Below are 17,311 nucleotides of genomic sequence, written 5' to 3'. Positions count from 1 at the left end.
TATCCATTCACAACTCTTCAAACATAGCTTCGCAGACCAAACCTTTGATTGGCCCTGCTGCACCAGTAAGAAAAAAAACCGCTGTACTAGATTCTTCAGCGTGCATGAGACCACCACCACCACGTTTTCCTCGTTGCTTTTCTCGTCACTGCTGCTGCACGGCCATGATTATCCCTTCACGCTCTCTTCTAACCGCCCGTGAAACTCTATTTCTTCAGTCACTCCAACCCGAGTAAAAATATCGCGGTTCGAGATTTAATATATATTGACGAGAAGGTACCGTATGTGAAATGGGGGCGCGGGCAACAGCGGCACCTGCAGCTCCATCACTGCGACGCGCCAATCGGGCGAAATCTGGGTCTTGTTTCAGCCAGCGGTGAACATCTCGTCTGACACACTGGGGGTGATTGGACGGGCTGCATGGAATGGGATGGGTTACCGCGGGAAAGACCTTCTTCTGTACAGTAAGCTTCTTTTTGAGATTCATCCGCTGCTGACGAGCTGGTACAGTAGTCTATCAAATCGCATGCCCTCGCGGCTAGAGGACTAAAGATGGGTACAGCCGAGCACTTGCTGATCTTTTACTCTATTCTTCACCTGGGGCTGGATAGCTCATTGCTCAGTCACATCGAGAGAAAGAAGAAAATCTGCCTCGCATCCCTACGACAGTATTCAATACAGTAAGAAGCCATCCCTTAAGTGAAAGCTACTAGCAACGGGAGATCATACCAGCTGTGGTCGCCATACGCGGGATCATCCTCTACCCCACTAGGCCAACTCCACTTTCACGCTTCAACCCCGTTGTTCAGCTGCAAATGCATGTACTTCAAGTCTAGTACATGCGGTTTGGCGGTCTGTTTCAGTGCCTACAGTAAGTATCTCTTCCCTCGTAACCTTAGATGCTCAGCTCCGATCAATACTCCCTCCGACTTCTACAATATCCTCATCCATCCATCCCTTTCCTTCTTCCTCTCATCGCAACTGTGCCCCCACAGCATCGGTAGTGAGACAGAACGGGGGTCACGGCCTCCCACTCGTGTAGTGGATCCCTACTTCCCCCGCCAAAACTTACTTACTCTTCAGTAAGTACCTAATCACCAGAACGTTGAATCAATCCAAAACATACTCCTGCAGCTCAGCACATTCCCGATGGGAACGACAGGCTGTCAGCGCGGCGCTTGCTTGCAGGCAACTTGAGGTGAACGGCAGGGGTTCATGTGGTGGTGAGCTGCAGTGCAGCTGGGCAGTTTGTCGAGGTGCGGGGTCATGTGTGGCTTTTGCTGGGTCGGGCTGATTTTGGCACGGGGCATGCACGTGAGGTGAGTTGGGATGAGGCTCCCAGGTCGCGTTTGTTAGATGAAGAAGGAGTCGTTTGATTTACTTGTTTATTGTTGTTGTCAAGTCTCGTTATGCTGTCAATCGTTGAGTTCGAACTCAGTACTATGTAAACCTTTTTAGCTGTAAAATTTTAGTTGTAAAGTTGGCACGCTTTGAGAAAATTATAATTAGATGTAGAGAATCACAGAGGCTGGACTTTCGTTTCGATGCTTCCGGCGCAACACCAGAACTTGGGACTGCCCTCCTCATTTAGTTCTTCAACGTGTTGTCTCTTCCAGGTGCAAGCAGTTACTTTTATATCCAACTTCTCAGAGCTAGAAGATCGAGTCAGGGAATTTGAGGTGGCAATTCAACAGTGAATCTGTTACAAGCCGAGCAGTCTCTTAATTATCAACTTGCTTTGCTTTTCGGCAGTAGTATTCACTTCTACAACGTCATGTCCGAGGTCTTAGGATTCAGTGAATACACTTAATCGAGCGATGACGCCAGTCTATAAAAAGCCTCTCTTCGTTCATCGTCTTAGAAAAGTCTATAAAACAAACACGAAAGACAAATACTACCCCCATAAAATCCCACTTGACGTCTTCCTCGTGCTTCAGGTCGAAAGCTGGGGTGCCCGGCGTACAGTGTCTTTGACCAAGCTCATTAAAATGTGATTTGCGAAAGTTGTCCTATGCTGATTCTAGATGAAGCTGTCGGTCATTTTAGTGTTATGTTGGTTATTGTCAACTTCTGATCTATTGCCAATCTTCACATTGCATGAGTTGTTCCCCGCAACAAATTCCAAACGGCTTAGTCTCTTTCTATCCCTTTTGCGAGAGAAGGAGCTCACCCAACTCGAAGTGCTCTTTCCTCAAACAACAAGTCCAAAATTCAGAAGTTTCTGGAGCGATAGCGAGGTACATGGCGACGACTAAAATCAAAATCAAAACTTCGGAATAGCATCACCAACTGTCTCTCCACGCCTGAGGGACGACGAGGTATGAGTACAAGAGCCATGAGACTGCTCATGGTCGAGTATTGAACACTGCAAGAAATGCGACATGCAACAAACAAAACTCGATGATGAAGCAAAACAAAAAGTCGACAACAAGGTGCTCAACACGACAACAAGAAATTCAAACAACAACAAGAAGTCGACAACAATAATCAATTAACAACAGCTATTAATTAGCAATAGCCACTAGTTGACAACAGCCACTAGTTGGCAACACCCATTAGTCGATAACATTACTTTACTACCACCTCAGAATATTTGCCAACCTATTTACCAACATGAAAAGTCCTCTCCTCTCCATAACACCTGCACCTGGCACCTCCCACTGAGGATCTTCTTTTGGCGCTCGAATATTGCTAAAGAATCCGGAGAAACTTCGGGCGGTCGGGGTTTATATAGATTTTAAGGAGAGAGCTGTTGGACGGTGGACGGGTTTTCGGGGTTGATATAGAGTGTGGGTCAGTGCCGCTGTAAACAAGTGAATCAGTAGGTTGTAAAAGTTGGGGAAGTGCGCTTTGTGTTGTGACTATTGTTCACTGCGTAAGGCTGTGCCAGAAGCAGTATTTTGGTAATTGCATTCACCCGTATGCCTGAGACGTCGGATCACTTGTAAATAACAAACAAGTGGTTGGACCTTTTTGCTTGTTACATTTTGCATGCGCGCTAGTGTTTTGGATGTTGAATCGTTAGTGAGAAACGGACAAGATATGGTTCCTTTCTGATTTTCACATTTTGTATGCACATGCTGCTTTCGGTGTCAGATCATCTGTGAGCAACTAACAAATTGTGGTAGCTCTCTGCTTGCTACATTTTTCATGCACCCTGATGCTTTAGATGTCGAATCATTTGTGAGTAACGGACAAGTAGTAGCTCCTTTATGCTTTTGTGCCTTGGATTTCGGATTGCTTGTGAGTGATGGACGACTGATGGTGGATTCTTGCTTATTGAAATTAACATTCACCCCCATGTTAAGGATGTCGGGTTGCTCGGGAGTAACGGACAGGTGCTAGTTGTTTCTTCCTGGGTGAACTTGGCATTCACTATGTTTCGGATGTCGGAGTACTCGTGAGTAACGGAGCAGTGCTACTTACTTCCTCCTGGTGAACTTAGCATTCACCCTTTGCCTTGGATGTCGGATTAGCTGTGAGCAACGGACCGATCCTGGCTATAAAAAGGACGCTTTCCCCTTCCTGGAGAAATTTCTTTGTAGCAAGACAACAATGATTGTGAAATCGATACCCAGGTGTTGTGCACCCAGGTCTCTGTGATTCTTGAGTAGTGATCACAATGGTTATCATCGTAAAGTTTGATGCCGGATTCTTCCAAAATTCCTGTTTACTATCATTTGAAACCCTTGTTGTTTTTGAGGAACAGTAGCTTATCAAACTTCCTATTATTGCCAATAGATAAAGCGCTGTCGTCTCAAGCTCAACCACTGGGCCCAACCAATTTATTTCAAAAATATGATCACGTAAGCAGGATCTTGGAATTTGTGTCTAGCTCCAAGAAGGGGACGACTCTTTCAATTTAGAGGGTCCTTTCCAAGTTCCGATACGTTCGCACCGTCAGACTTTCTCCATAATCTGGCATGTTGGCCTAGTATCCGAATGTAGGCAATTTTTGCTCCACAGGACGTAGCCGGGGGACTTTATATACTCGGACACGCGTGTTCTGAGTTCACGAAGGGCATAGTGAATTCCACGAGAGGAACAGGGCGACCTGATTCTTGGGAATAGTGATTTTGAATTTTCACCACTACAACGTAAGGCGCCAGGCTAGATATATAAAGTCCGCTGTCTCTTTTCCTTATCAACAAATGGGACGCTCTGAGCTATGGATGCGGGTTGGTAGCTTGATACGGTCGTCGTGTTGGAGCTGACAAGAAGATTTTAACATTCGATTTTATGTTGGAACTTGGTCTGAACAGAAAGTGTTTTTATAGCAGTTCTTTCAATGAATGGCTGAGGATTATTGACAGCAGCAATGGACTTAACAACAATTATACGTATTCTAAGGTGGAAGTACATCTTGCTATAACTTCTCTTTGGCTATGGTATCTCCATCACACGTATAGCTTCCTGGTGTCCTCCTCTCCACGACCTGTTCTTCCAGTGGTCCCAGACGCCTAGGTCTTTAATCTCTTGGTCGGCACGGAAGTTCAAGTTTCTCCGTCCCCACCAGTTTATTTATACCCCCGGACCTTACCTTTTCTTTTTCCGCCCGGGCTATGAAAGAAAGGTGAATTCAGAATGGCGATTCACAAATTGCAATTTCCAGAGCGCCTTGGTTCTACGCACAAGGCTACGGTATAGTGAATATCTTGGGACGGAAGCATAACTATTCCTCTCCTATATCATATAAATAATACAATAGACTTGTCTCTGCTCTCCCCATCCCTCTACAACACCAATATCAGAACAACAGAGTGCTTTCGAATTCCGAACTATTCCTGCAAAGCTGGAAGTACGTTTCCTTGTCTCCGCGAAACAACTTCCCGTCTTACTTAACAGTTTTCTGAGCTGGTGCTCTCACTTCCTGTTAAATATTGACTTGTTGTCAACATTCATTCTACTGTCATCTTGTCAGCGTCTTCAACATCAGTCACAACTGAGAGAGCTGTCTCTAAGTGTCCATGAAAACGATCGCTACATAGTGAAGCCATGTGACGATCATGCCACTATCTCTCTTGTATCTCTCGTAGCTATTAGTTGTACTAGCAGAGTCATCTTAACAGCTGTAGATAGCTTTTTTTTATAGTCAACGCCGAGGTAATCCTGAGGAACTAAAGAGGTTAAGTTAACCTCTTTAAAACAAAGTGAACTCGTCTTAATCTTGTTGCCTTAGCTGCCTTGATTTTCCCCGTAAGAACGAATCCTACTGAGGTTGTGCTGTGTGTGGCAGAAATATTAAAACTTGTAATGACTCAACGCACAGAAACACTTTTCATTATTCTCAGTAGTGAATCAAAACTTACTGAAATGAGGCTACGGGCAGGGATGTAAGAACTTGCATTGAAATCAGTATAAAAACACGGCCCGTCTACTCTCCGGGACATCATTCAAATGATGAAAACGAGTTGGTGGCACACTGGTGGCCTGGCATGCTGAATGTGGTCAGCTTTGATGTTCTGCGGTTTATGGATTGTGTTTTGCTCGCTCTACTAGCGCGCTGCACTCAACCTCTCTGGCTGGGTTGGTCTGTTGTCAATTGTGAAAGTGCTGTTAAGCTGATTGAAGGTGCCAAAGGTAGAACGTGACACCACTCATTTTCATCGTAACAGGTTAGTTTCGTCTCAAAGAAATCAAAGGTCATGTCTGTACTTTCAATACCTAAAAGAACCTAAGTGATGTTGAACATTCAAGGGATTGCTGAGATAGCCTCGGCTGAATTTAGTTCAGAAATACCTCCTTGCTATCTCTGAAGATTCGTCCAACCATCTGGTACTCTTCCTCAGCACATAATGTGTATATATTGATATTATTCAATAGCAACATTGCGACAAACAAGGTTTTCACCTAAACGCTGTTCCTTCCATGTTTGCGCTCTTAGACGAGCTTTTAAGCGAGGACTCTCTCGTCCATCCCGGTCCATCTCTTTGCGCAAACACTCCACAAATCTCCCGATACTTCAACAAACAACTTACAAAGTCGACTCAGTAGCTTTGAGCAATCGGCCTGTCTCAGTTAATCTAATCATCATGCCTCTCCGCACTCGGCGAGGCGGTGCTCGAGATCGAGTTGAAGACAGCGAAAATTCAAAGAGTTCATCTTCAGAACCAGCCACGCCCACCCTCAAATCTCTTTCTCCCGGAGCCGGTTTGACTCCTCAGCCAAGATGGTCAGCAAGAATTCGCCCAGGAGATCGTGCAGCAAATGCTTCCATCACTCCCCCGACCATATCTCCACTCTCGAATCAATCTTTAGGACCACGCAGTTCTGATGGTGAGGATGGCGTGGAAGCTGGTGATATTAAAGATGAAGACGTTGAAGAGGGAGATGTTGAAGATGGCGAAGAAGCCGACGACGAGAAGAGCCCTGAAGACACCGAGCAAAGTTCAGCTTCAACGTCAAGTTCGCCTGAGTCGGAGGAATATGTCGAGTCGCCACCAACCCAACGTCCCGCAAAGCGTCGTAAGATAGGAAAGCGCACAACCTCTTCTTCCTCCTCCTCCTCATCATCTTCTTCAGACAGTCCCGTAGAGGAGCCTATCTTTGGGCAACTATATGGTGATCGTGTCCGCGACCCTGGCCAGAATCGTGTTCGCAAGGTTCCGGCCCCTTCGAAGAATGCCAAATCTGCTCCGCAAAAAGCACCACAAGTCAACAGTGGTCCTCCACCTCCCGATTACAATAAGCCGATCGTCTTCACTCCCTACTTCAAGCGAGCCGACTTCGTCCCTCAACCGCCTGTTACTGGAAATGAGGCTTGGGCTGCGAATAACGTGTGGAATGAGGAATCGAAGCAATTTGAGAAGGTGAACTTGTATAAGTTGCGGAAGTATTGAGCGCGGATGGAAGGTGTAGATGGTGACATAGATGGCGCGAGGAGCTTATGCTATTTGTGCTGAAGGATGTCATTGACTCATATTTTCACTCTGCTACTCATTCACCTGCATCCTGGATTCTTGAGGGGTGTTATTGAGAGACAGGACAAAGGTTGCCTATGCTAGTAAGCTTACTCGCCAAGGCTCTGCGGAGGACTTGACTGACAGCATGGAGCATTCTGATCGGGCATCAACAATGAACTGCGCTCTTTCCTTAAATAGACCTCTTTCTTGAGTCGCAACCTTGAATGAATCAAAAGCGATGTCCAACATTGTCCCTGAACTAAGCGAGTCCCCGAAGCGAAGTATAAAAATAAAGCAAAAAAATTGGTGAGCAAGCTGCAAAAAGAACAAAATTATTAGAATAAAATGACAAAAGAAAGCCAATTATGACTATCTACTATTGGGGCACCAGAGGGTGTGTAGTCTGGCCGTCGCGATGGCGTGATCCACCAGACGATTTTAATGTTGGCCCCATGATATGCAACATCGTCTGGATCCGGATGGCATAAAAAAGGCATATTTAAATTTATTACACCTTTAGCGATTTGAGTTACTTTGGTACTAGCTTAGCCTTACCATACAGTTATTTACTTCCCCTTGTGCCTGCAGAGGAGTCTTACTTCGCTCCTCTCGCGCTGCTTCTTGCGAGCAATTTCAAGTCATTTTCTTCTCCATGTAGCGGATATTGAGCAGAATGCATCATGTCAAGCGAGGAGATTATTGAAGATTATAGCTTATCTCGAACTACTCTCTTGGAAGCATAAATGGCAGTATTTTAGACGGTGTTCCTGTATATGCAAGAGAATCAAAAGATGTGATCCGGTGATCCTTCGATTACATGGCACACACACAAGGCACAACACACCATTTGCTACAAATTAAGGTTTAGATCCGTATGAATATAGAACTGTATATCTTTCGTTGGTATCATAATCATCCCTCCTGCTTCCTCAATGCTTGAGATCAATAAGTCGAGTCAGCCAACACTTGCCCAAATGTCCAAAACTCTGAACTGGTCCTTGCAAATCAATTCACGTGAACACTCTCAAAAGTTTTGTTGCAGGTCGCAACGGGGCTAATCGTTCATACCGCCTCAACTCTGAAATCTGCTTCTCAAAGTTGACGATTCTAATCTGCAGCAAGAACCACTATGCCAGATACTAAAACGAGCGATCAAAAGTTCAAGTAGTACTTGGAGAAAGTATCCTGATCTTCAAGAGACAACCGATTAAAATGCCAGAGGTAAATCAACATTCTTGAAAAGGTTTGAGTGCAAAGGAGTCTGAAGGTGAGGTGGAGAGCCAAAAGTGAAAGTCACACTTGCATCAATTTCTGCAAAACAAACATCACAGAAACTTAACATAGATACAGTACCATCAAATTCGTATTTTCTTTCTTCTCAGCTTCGGCTTTCTCCTCCTCTTCAACAGCGTTGAAGCTCGAGTTGCAGTCACGTGGATCAAAAGCATCCAATGTGAGAGGCCCGGAGCAGCGCCCGGAGCAGCGCCCGGAGCAGCTCGCCGTCGCCAAGCCTTGAAGCGCCGACGTCATTAGTTCGAGATTCTTCCGTGCCAAACATCTGATATTGAAAAGACGCAGCCTCTGACTCCATTTAATCCGTACTCAACTTCGAGATCACTCATTATCTAGTCTAATTCCCCTCAAATCAACTTTTAAAATGTCCACCGACTCCCTCGCCTTGCTGCGTAGAAATGCCGGCAAAGAGATATCCGACCTGGCCGAACAACACATTCAACATGACCTCACCCAATCCGACCGAGATGCCTTGAAGAGCGCTTCTGGAACTTTTTCGACATATACAACGATTGGATCATTACTTGGTCTTGGATTGGGAGCTGCCATGGCGTTTAGAGTGAGGAAGGTTCGGACGGATTACTTCAAAGCGTTTAGGGCTATAGAGAAGCCTACTCACGTGCAGTTTGCTAACGGTCGGACTGGTATGTAATCTTTACTTCATTCTGTTTTCGTTGGTGCTGGACTTTCTTCATCACTGAGAATGAGTTACTGATTCGATCACGTGGCAGAGGCTTTACCGGACCTGACTCCGATGCTCAAGCCATCTACAGCTGGAGATATCGCAACGTACTTCTTCTTTAGTGCAGGAGGTTTGTTTGTTGGTGGTGAAACTGGCTTGTTGTTGGGTGGCTACAGTGCGAAGAGGACGATTACAGGTGATCCAGAGAGGAAAGCGAGAGTAGAGTCAGCGTTCAGGAAATTCAAAGCTGATGTTTTGAAGAGGCAGATTGCTCAATTGGAGAAAGAGGACAATAAGGAGAGCACGCTTGAGAAGTGGTTTTGAATATGGGGAAATTATTGAAATTAGGATAGGTTGCTGTACAATATTCAGCAAGGATTTGTCACCACCTCGTTCTCGAATCATGGATACTGATGCCTGTCTTCCTGTGACTTGTTTCCTTTGCTTTTATTGCTAGACTTACCGCCGTCGTATCATCCGAGACTGTGTCACCAGTTGGTACTTTTCTTGCAGACATATCAGAGTATTTACTACCCTGTAATTACCCCGCATTACTGAAAATGGTACGCACTTTTCTTCACGATGGGTTCTTCGTAGTCTTGAACAAAATTCTATATGTCCGTCTCCTGGAACATACAACCATGCGGCTCAATCGGGATCGACACCCCCACCTTTGACCTTTCCATTTCGAGTGACTTCACTAATTTGTTGGGTCCATCTTCACTGATAAGGCTTATTTGTATCTCGAATGAATGCATCGAAGAAGGATCATTGGCATATTCCTCTCCTATGAGTCCTCAGACTGCCAGAAGCCTTCGTCACGAGCAGAATCTAGACACAGACTTCCAAGGACAACCTTAATCGGCACTGCTACGTCTGGCCACCTTGTATTACACATGACAATCGGATGAAATCGCAAACCAATTTGCATTTTCGAGGTAGAGAAGCTCAGAGCATATCTCTGAACACTCTCTCTGGTCCAACCACAAACAACTTGATCTCCCGATTCAGCGTCAACCATGGCACCAATTCAGAACTCCATTCCGGTTATCGATATCGGTCCTTACATCTCTCCCACTGCCTCCGTCCTTGAGCAACGAAAAGTCGTTGAAGTAATTCGAGACGCCTGCATCCAATATGGATTCTTCCAGCTCGTTGGTCACGGAATTCCACTTGGAGACCAACAACAAGCTTTATCATGTGCGAAAATGTTTTTCGATCTCCCCGTCGAGGAGAAAGTGAAGCTGAGCATGAAGAATGCGATGAGTGAGTGCGGAAGGGGGTATGAAGCTATTGGTGGCCAGGTGTTGGAGGAGGGGAAGCTGCCGGATGCGAAAGAGGTTAGTATCTCTCTGCTTCTAAAATATAACTGCCAATGGACATGTAGTGGTGGACAGGGGTCACAGACCGACTGACTGGAATGCATTCTGCAGGGAATATACATCGGCGAAGAAGTACCGCCATATAATCCTAGAGCAGGCAAATTTCTCCAAGGTCCGAATATGTGGCCCAATCTACCTGAAAACAAATACCGAATTCCCATCATGGCATATCGTCAAAAGTTACTTCATCTCGCTGAGACAATCATGACTATTCTTGCTCTCGGCTTGCCCTACGGCCCTGATGTCTTCAACGAATTCATGAAACAGCCAGTTGCTAACCTGAAATTGCTACATTACCCGCCTAATGAATCGAAAAGCAGACTCGGAGGTGAGTTGATGCCTTGTACAAGAGAGGAGGATATGTGCTTATCAGAAATAGCTGGATCACACACGGACTTTGGTTGCATCACACTTCTTCTCCAACAGCCAGGATCCGAAGGGCTTGAAGTTCTGAGTCCATTAACAAACACCTGGATTCCAATCCCATCAACAGCAGATCGATATGTGGTGAACGTTGGTGACTTGCTGCACAGATGGACCAAGGGGCATTACAGAAGTACAGTGCATCGCGTCGTGGATGTCGGGAAGACGGATCGATACAGCATCCCATTTTTCTATCATGGGAATCTTGCCACAACGATATCACCACTTGATGGTAGTGTTTCTCTCAACGCCATCACGGTGGAAGAACATATCAGGGGCAAATTCAGGAAGTCATATAAGATGGATGAGAAGAGCCAGGATGCATGAATGATGAGGCAGTGAATAAATGGAAAGGAGAAGCAGACGGCGTTTGTTGAACCACTAATATGCCATTTTCAGCACAATTCGATAATTGTGCCCCTAGCATAATACCAGGCTTGCAGACTTTTGAGCAAAGTGACAGCCCTACTCAGGACTTCGTTGTATAACTTGATGAGCAATTCTCAGGGGCAATGAGTGTTAAAAAAGTCACTCGGTGTGAGCGATTGCCCTTCATGTTCAACGTCCGACTAATGCTATGCAATGCGTAGTCTACACAGTATTTTTTGCTTATCTCGGCTCCGACCAATCTACCTGATCCATTACTTGACCCACAGATGGATGGGCATAGGCTATTTTCAGACGCAACCGAAGCGGGGGCTAAACTTCCGTTAGTATCTCTCATCAGGGATCTAATTGACAACTTACCCCTTTCGTCCCAGTGATACGCATTGACTGGGTGGCCTCAGCTCCTGGTCCTAAATCTGGGTTTGACATTGCATTCAATTGAAGTTTTTGCGTCTTCGGCACGGCAGCTTGAAGTGCGATGCTGGATATTGACTGGTGCATGGATGTGTTCCTGAATCTTGCCATGACTTGGACAGTGCCTTCTGCATTGCGTTGGATTTGGATGGTGATATTAAGGTCGTTTTTGTCGTAGCAAGGATTGGTGGGGATGCTAGGAGCCGCAGGCTGGGGAGGTGGCGAAGACATGCCTGAGAACATAGCAGCAGCAGGTGCGTTGTTCGTAGTTTGAGATGGTCCAGAAGAATCGAAGAGATCCATGATCGAGCTCACGTTGGATTGTTGTTGAGCCGGTGGTGATGTCGACGCTGGCAGAGTGCTTCCACCGAGGATGTCGGCCAACAAGTCTGTGTTGTTTTGAGAATTATTGGCATTAAGATCTGCACTTGGCATATTTCCATCTCCCATGAGGTCGAATAGAAGATCTTGTTCAGCAGGTTTGACATTCTTTGACTTTCGGTTCGCGGCCTTGTTTGGCTTCTTCGCAGCCTCGCCTAACACTCGCGACTCTTCCTTGATCTGCGGAGGTGGCATCTTCTCAAGAACTCCTCTTCTGATTGCATCGTATCCGAATAAATTTCCATACTCGACTGCTCGTTGCTGAACCTCGACATCGAGACTAGCCGAGTTACTCGATAAGATTCGTCTAATTCTGTCGATTTGTGCTGGATCATGGAAACGCGTGGTAAGCTTCATGAGAGATGTGATGATATATTCCGTTGCGATTTGAGTTGCATAACTGCTGTTCAAAATTAACGAGAACAAGTCCACAACTTCGTTCTCCTTGACTTCTTGAACCAGTTCCTCTTCCTCATACTGTCCACCGCGAAGAAGTGCATCACCATATTCTCCAATACACCAAGCACCAGCCAGGGTGAGACTTTCTTGCGTGATGTCTTTCTTCAAACCAATGTATAACTTCTGGACAGCATATGTTTGCAATTCAGGAGTGGTAGCAATCAATCTGATGAATGACGACAGGATCTGTTCTTTGACATAATTACCAGCCAAGGATAAGACTCTCAGCATAGTATCAACGTGCCACCTCTTGTTGGGAGAGAATCTATCCGCAGCCACACCAATTTGACTCGTCATGATTGGCTTGAACTCGTTGTCTGCAACTTCTAAGAAAGCCAGCAGCTCCCGAATCAATAATCGCACGTTGCTGTCATTGATGAGCGTGAAGCTCAAGTCGAGAGCTCTCCTCCTGATACTAATATCCGGATCTCTCAAACATTCCAGAATCGTATTTCGATGTCTCTGTACCGCATTTGGTTCTACCGCAACGACCTTAATCAGAGTGTTCAAGGCTACATATCGAATGTTGTTGTCTCGGTTTGAGAGAAATTTCCCAAGGATATTAACACCAAGAACCCTCAAGCCGGAGTCTGCTTCAATATCCAGGATAGTCAGGACTGCTTCGTAGAGAATCGAATTTCCAACGTTCTTTGACGAGTCGGTATTTGTAGCGACTTGTGCAAGAATATCGTTGATCTGCTCACTTGTTTGTGGATCTCCTCGACCAAGAACTCGCAGCAATTGTAGGATCTTGACTTGTAGGAATGGATCGGTGATGCCAGTCACATCGTGTTCGGGAGCGTAACCAGAGTTCGAAAGTGCCTTCAGCGTCCTCACCAGACCTCCTACAAAAGGTCTGAACTTCTCCATAATCCCTTCCTCTCCACCCTCGACTTCATCAGCTTCGCACAGACTCGTCACCAGCGTCAGCCCACAAAGCAAAACACCATGGTTACGATCTGACAGAAGAGTGGTTGCCTTATCGAAGAAATGTTCTTGTAGGTCTGGAACTTTCCGACATATTCGCATTGCACAGAGGGCAGCTTTTCGTCGGATGTATGGGTTCGCAGTAGAAAGTAAGGTTTCGATTTCGGGGAACAGATCTCGGGACATCTCCACAGATGCAATATTTCCAAGGGTGCATAGAGCTAAGCCGACAATATATTGATTCGAATGATTGAGGTCACTACAGAGGCAATCATTAGCGTTGTTGCGAAGTCAATAGAATTATACCTACTTCTTTAAAGAGTTTGTGACCAAGGTCAAAACCTCCTGATTCTCGTCTAGCAGTAGCATTGTACCCAGATATCCCAAGCGCTTGTCTGCAAAACGAGGTGATGCGAGCAGCTTTAAACATTCGATTTGGCCGAAATGGGTTCGCTCCCCAAGGGTAAAGAGGTATAATAACTTGGCTACATTGTTTCGTCTGGTGAAATGTCAGCTGAAGACACAGCTCTCACTGTAATCCTGCCGTACCTGACGTTCGAGTCCCCGCTCTCTTCTCTGAAGCTTGCTCTGATAGCAGCGCTCTCTTTCTGGACGACCGCGCGCTCGTCAGCAATCGTCTTCGAGGCTCGCACATTGCGTATAAATTGCTTCACTGTAAAGAGTCAGCGCAACTCCGCAGGAGGGGTTATGTGGAGGCCTGACAAGAGCTCATCTTAGCGGTCTGTGGGCCCGCGATGGGCCTTTCTCTTGACGTCTTCCAGCTCAATTTTTGGTAAAGACGAGCACCTCGAAGGAATTGCGTGCAAATAAATTGAAAGTGTGCGTTGACAATCCTTCATAGGCAACTTTGATGCAACAGACACAAAGTGTCCAAACATCGCGAGGCCGCTTAGATGTTGATGCCTAATAATCGAGAGATCAACTTCTAAAGGAGAAGGACCCAATCAGAAAGGTCAAGCACCGCCACAGTTATGTGGGTCCTATCAAAATAAACAGCATCACCGATGCAAGGTCAAGGTCACAGCCAGGATAGCGCGAAGTTGGCTCCGAAAGATACAAATGTTCGCATACCTTCTACTCAACTACGTCTGAGTCGCATAACAAGCGTCTTGGTATGTAGTGAATTTCGATGGCAGACCCTCATCTTGTATCTATGAATCCGCATATATAACATCTCGACCTTTCCTTGTCCAAGTTTTATACCATCTCGGCGTCTTTCTACACCAGCTACCTATAGCTATTACGAGTGTTTACATCAGTGGCGAAACTCTACCTCGACATACTCTTCTGCTGTATTTGACAATGTCAACCTCTATGCAGATTCAACCAAATGGCAATGGCCACGCCAGCCATGACCATATTCTCCGTCCCCGAGCTGTGAAGCCAGGAAATCCTGGAGTGCTGCGGACATTGAGCGAAGAGGGTTTGTTGGCTCCTGATGGCGCGAAAGATGCTTCTGTTAGTGGTAACGCCTCAGGGCAGACCAGGTACGATCTCCTCCAATGTGTATACCATTATGCTAACTTTTGCAGTGGCCGCTCAACTCCTGTTCCTGCAGATGCACCACCTTCCGTTCAATCAATTTCCTCGGCACGAAAGCAACTCAGAGCGGAGCAACGCAGAAGACTGTTTCCAACGATCGAGTATGCCTCCCGAGTTTCTCACTTCGACCCAAACAGCGACTATCGAGACTTCCAGGGGTTTTATGTGTTGTTCTGGATCGCTCTAACAATTATGATCATCACAACCATGTTAAGGAACATAAAAGATACTGGATATCCGATGAGAGTGCAGATCTGGCAGCTTTTCACAGTCAAAGTCTGGGAACTAGCTTTAGCTGACGGTATGATGGTCCTCAGCACAGCCGTTAGCTTGCCTCTCCACAGACTGTTCAGGAGCCAGATGGGCAGGTCGCTTGGTCTCAGATGGATTGGCGGAGGCATGGTGGTTCAAGCTCTGTTTCAGACTGTCTGGTTTGCTTTCTGGGTTGAGTGAGTATTCTTGATTGAGCAGTGGTTCCAAGCTAACCATTAACAGACTGCCATTTCAACGTGAATGGACATGGACTGCGCAAGTCTTCTTGACTCTTCACACGATCGTTCTTCTTATGAAGATGCATTCGTACGCTTTCTACAACGGCCATCTGAGTGAGACGGAGAGGAGATTGCAGGAACTCGACGAGCCCTCGACCGCATCGCGAGAGCCCGCATATCAATATCCCAGCGCTGGACACTCCCCAACAACAGAAGACCGAAAACGACAAGAGGCAGATGAGAAAACGGCTCTAGCTCGTCTTCGAGAAGACCTTGCCATTGAATTGACATCGCCCTTGGGATCGGTCACGTACCCGAAGAATCTGACATGGTACAATTACGGGGACTTTTTATTTTGCCCAACTCTCTGCTACGAGCTTGAATATCCTCGAACGGATGGCATTGTATGGAGTGAGCTGGGCTATAAAGTTCTTGCAACCTTTGGGGTGATCTTCCTCCTAGTCGTCACCTCCGAAGAGTTCATTCTCCCCGTCATGATCGAATCAGCAAGCCGACTTGAAACTGTGACCTCTTTCTCGGAGACAGCACTCATTTTGTCCGAATCCATCTCATTGCTGCTATTTCCCTTCATGATCACATTTCTTCTCGTCTTCCTGGTCATCTTCGAGTATGTTCTCGGTGCATTTGCTGAAATCACCTGTAAGTATTCTGAGCTTCTGAAACGGGGATACATTTACTAAAATAACCTAGGTTTCGCCGACAGGCATTTCTACTCAGACTGGTGGAACTCTACCGATTGGCTCGAATTCTCACGCGAGTGGAACATCCCAGTGCATCACTTCTTCCGTCGACATGTCTATAGCGCCTCACGACCACACATTGGACGTCCCATGGCGACATTGATTACCTTTCTCATCAGCGCCATTGGTCACGAAATCGTTATGGCCTGCATTACGAAGAAGATCCGAGGGTATGGTTTCCTAGCTCAAATGAGCCAGCTTCCCATCGTGATGCTTCAGCGCACAAAGTGGGTAAAGGGGAAGAGAGTCTTGAACAATGTCTGCTTCTGGTGCTCGATGATCTTGGGCCTGAGTATGATTTGTTCTTTGTACGTTTTATGCTAGATATTGTACATTATTTGCTACATCTCCTACTGTCAGAGATACCCGGTGGTCAACGAATGTTCTTCAAGCTATGCATTACATGTATGATGGATGATGTGATGCCATACGTTCCAAGCAAGATCGTGTGAAACCTGTCCCAGTTGAGCACGTCTACTGAAATGCGGTTGCGACCTATTTGTTGGCCAATTTAGCTAATGACGAGATGTGTCCCTGCATACCAAGCGGTACCGCGCCTGTTCAAATAAGTCTTGATAGTTCGGATGCTTGGATGTCTACCTAGATAGATGTGGTCAAGTGACATCCGCATGACTTTGTTAGGGCCCACAGAAATGCCGGCAACATTTTCTCGCACCTGCGATATTTCGAAATGAAAGGTCGACCCAGAGGCTAGCAACCTTTTATGGTGCTGTCATTCAGTTCTCGCGTTTGTTTGAACCCTTTGTACTGCACCAGTATTGAAATATTTTCTGAACAAACCACACTCAAATCGTCGAATAATGAACTTGAAGTGTGCATTTCAATATTCGGCTACGGGGCATGCGGCTCTGTTCTTTGTAGGCGCTAGATGGCTTAGCAGCAGACCTCTGCTCTTACATGATCACTTTGTCAAGATCATAGATTTACACGCCAATGAAATCATTCCATGTTGACGTGTATCATGTTAGCATCGAAATGGAATCTGTATACGGAGACTTCACCAACAAGCTTTCTTGATTCGCTCAAATATTCTGTGTTGCCCACGCGTTTTATGCGACCGCCTTATCTCACAGTCTGCGCAGCTAATTTAGCTTTTCAGCATTCACGATAGCACTAATGTTGGTAGCCTGTGCTTATCCTCTTCAGCTTGAGATAATGTCTGCCTTCCGTATTCTCAAACAAGCCCAAATGGGCTGAAGATGGGCCTAGAACACGAGAAACCTCG

At 46.0% G+C, this 17,311-nt stretch overlaps 5 protein-coding genes across 5 annotated transcripts; 4 read left to right on the top strand and 1 right to left on the bottom strand.

Annotated features, from left to right (window-relative positions):
* The first annotated feature begins 5,963 nt into the window (after positions 1-5,963).
* On the top strand, positions 5,964-7,238 carry LY89DRAFT_681969 (uncharacterized protein). Its single transcript, XM_018214410.1, has 2 exons — positions 5,964-6,995; positions 7,045-7,238. Exon 1 carries the CDS (start codon positions 6,033-6,035, stop codon positions 6,837-6,839), a length of 807 nt encoding a protein of 268 aa, XP_018075833.1. The 5' UTR covers positions 5,964-6,032; the 3' UTR covers positions 6,840-6,995; positions 7,045-7,238.
* Positions 7,239-7,871: 633 nt separating this feature from the next.
* On the top strand, positions 7,872-9,201 carry LY89DRAFT_705192 (uncharacterized protein; the record flags this gene model as incomplete). Its single annotated transcript, XM_018217436.1, has 3 exons — positions 7,872-8,060; positions 8,592-8,839; positions 8,927-9,201. The coding sequence occupies exons 1-3, from the start codon at positions 8,032-8,034 to the stop codon at positions 9,199-9,201; spliced, it is 552 nt and encodes a 183-aa protein (XP_018075832.1). The 5' UTR covers positions 7,872-8,031.
* A 293-nt stretch (positions 9,202-9,494) lies between these two features.
* Positions 9,495-11,009, top strand: LY89DRAFT_639486 (putative leucoanthocyanidin dioxygenase; the record flags this gene model as incomplete). The annotated part of the gene is made up of 3 exons (XM_018211626.1): positions 9,495-10,217; positions 10,311-10,587; positions 10,639-11,009. The coding sequence occupies exons 1-3, from the start codon at positions 9,897-9,899 to the stop codon at positions 11,007-11,009; spliced, it is 969 nt and encodes a 322-aa protein (XP_018075831.1). The 5' UTR covers positions 9,495-9,896.
* Positions 11,010-11,150: 141 nt separating this feature from the next.
* LY89DRAFT_770874 (Adaptor protein complex AP-1 gamma subunit) lies at positions 11,151-13,983 on the bottom strand (the record flags this gene model as incomplete). Its single annotated transcript, XM_018221872.1, has 5 exons — positions 11,151-11,381; positions 11,430-13,509; positions 13,561-13,749; positions 13,800-13,923; positions 13,974-13,983. The coding sequence occupies 5 exons, from the start codon at positions 13,981-13,983 to the stop codon at positions 11,292-11,294; spliced, it is 2,493 nt and encodes an 830-aa protein (XP_018075830.1). The 3' UTR covers positions 11,151-11,291.
* A 319-nt stretch (positions 13,984-14,302) lies between these two features.
* Positions 14,303-16,600, top strand: LY89DRAFT_610053 (uncharacterized protein). The gene is made up of 4 exons (XM_018210540.1): positions 14,303-14,758; positions 14,804-15,262; positions 15,309-15,964; positions 16,016-16,600. Exons 1-4 carry the CDS (start codon positions 14,574-14,576, stop codon positions 16,387-16,389), a joined length of 1,674 nt encoding a protein of 557 aa, XP_018075829.1. The 5' UTR covers positions 14,303-14,573; the 3' UTR covers positions 16,390-16,600.
* The last annotated feature ends 711 nt before the right edge of the window (positions 16,601-17,311 follow it).

Source organism: Mollisia scopiformis, assembly GCF_001500285.1.
Source record: "Mollisia scopiformis unplaced genomic scaffold LY89scaffold_5, whole genome shotgun sequence".
In the NCBI taxonomy this organism is placed as follows: domain Eukaryota; kingdom Fungi; phylum Ascomycota; class Leotiomycetes; order Helotiales; family Mollisiaceae; genus Mollisia; species Mollisia scopiformis.
Note: the sequence above shows the minus strand (reverse complement) of the source record. Positions and strands in the feature narration are given on the sequence as shown.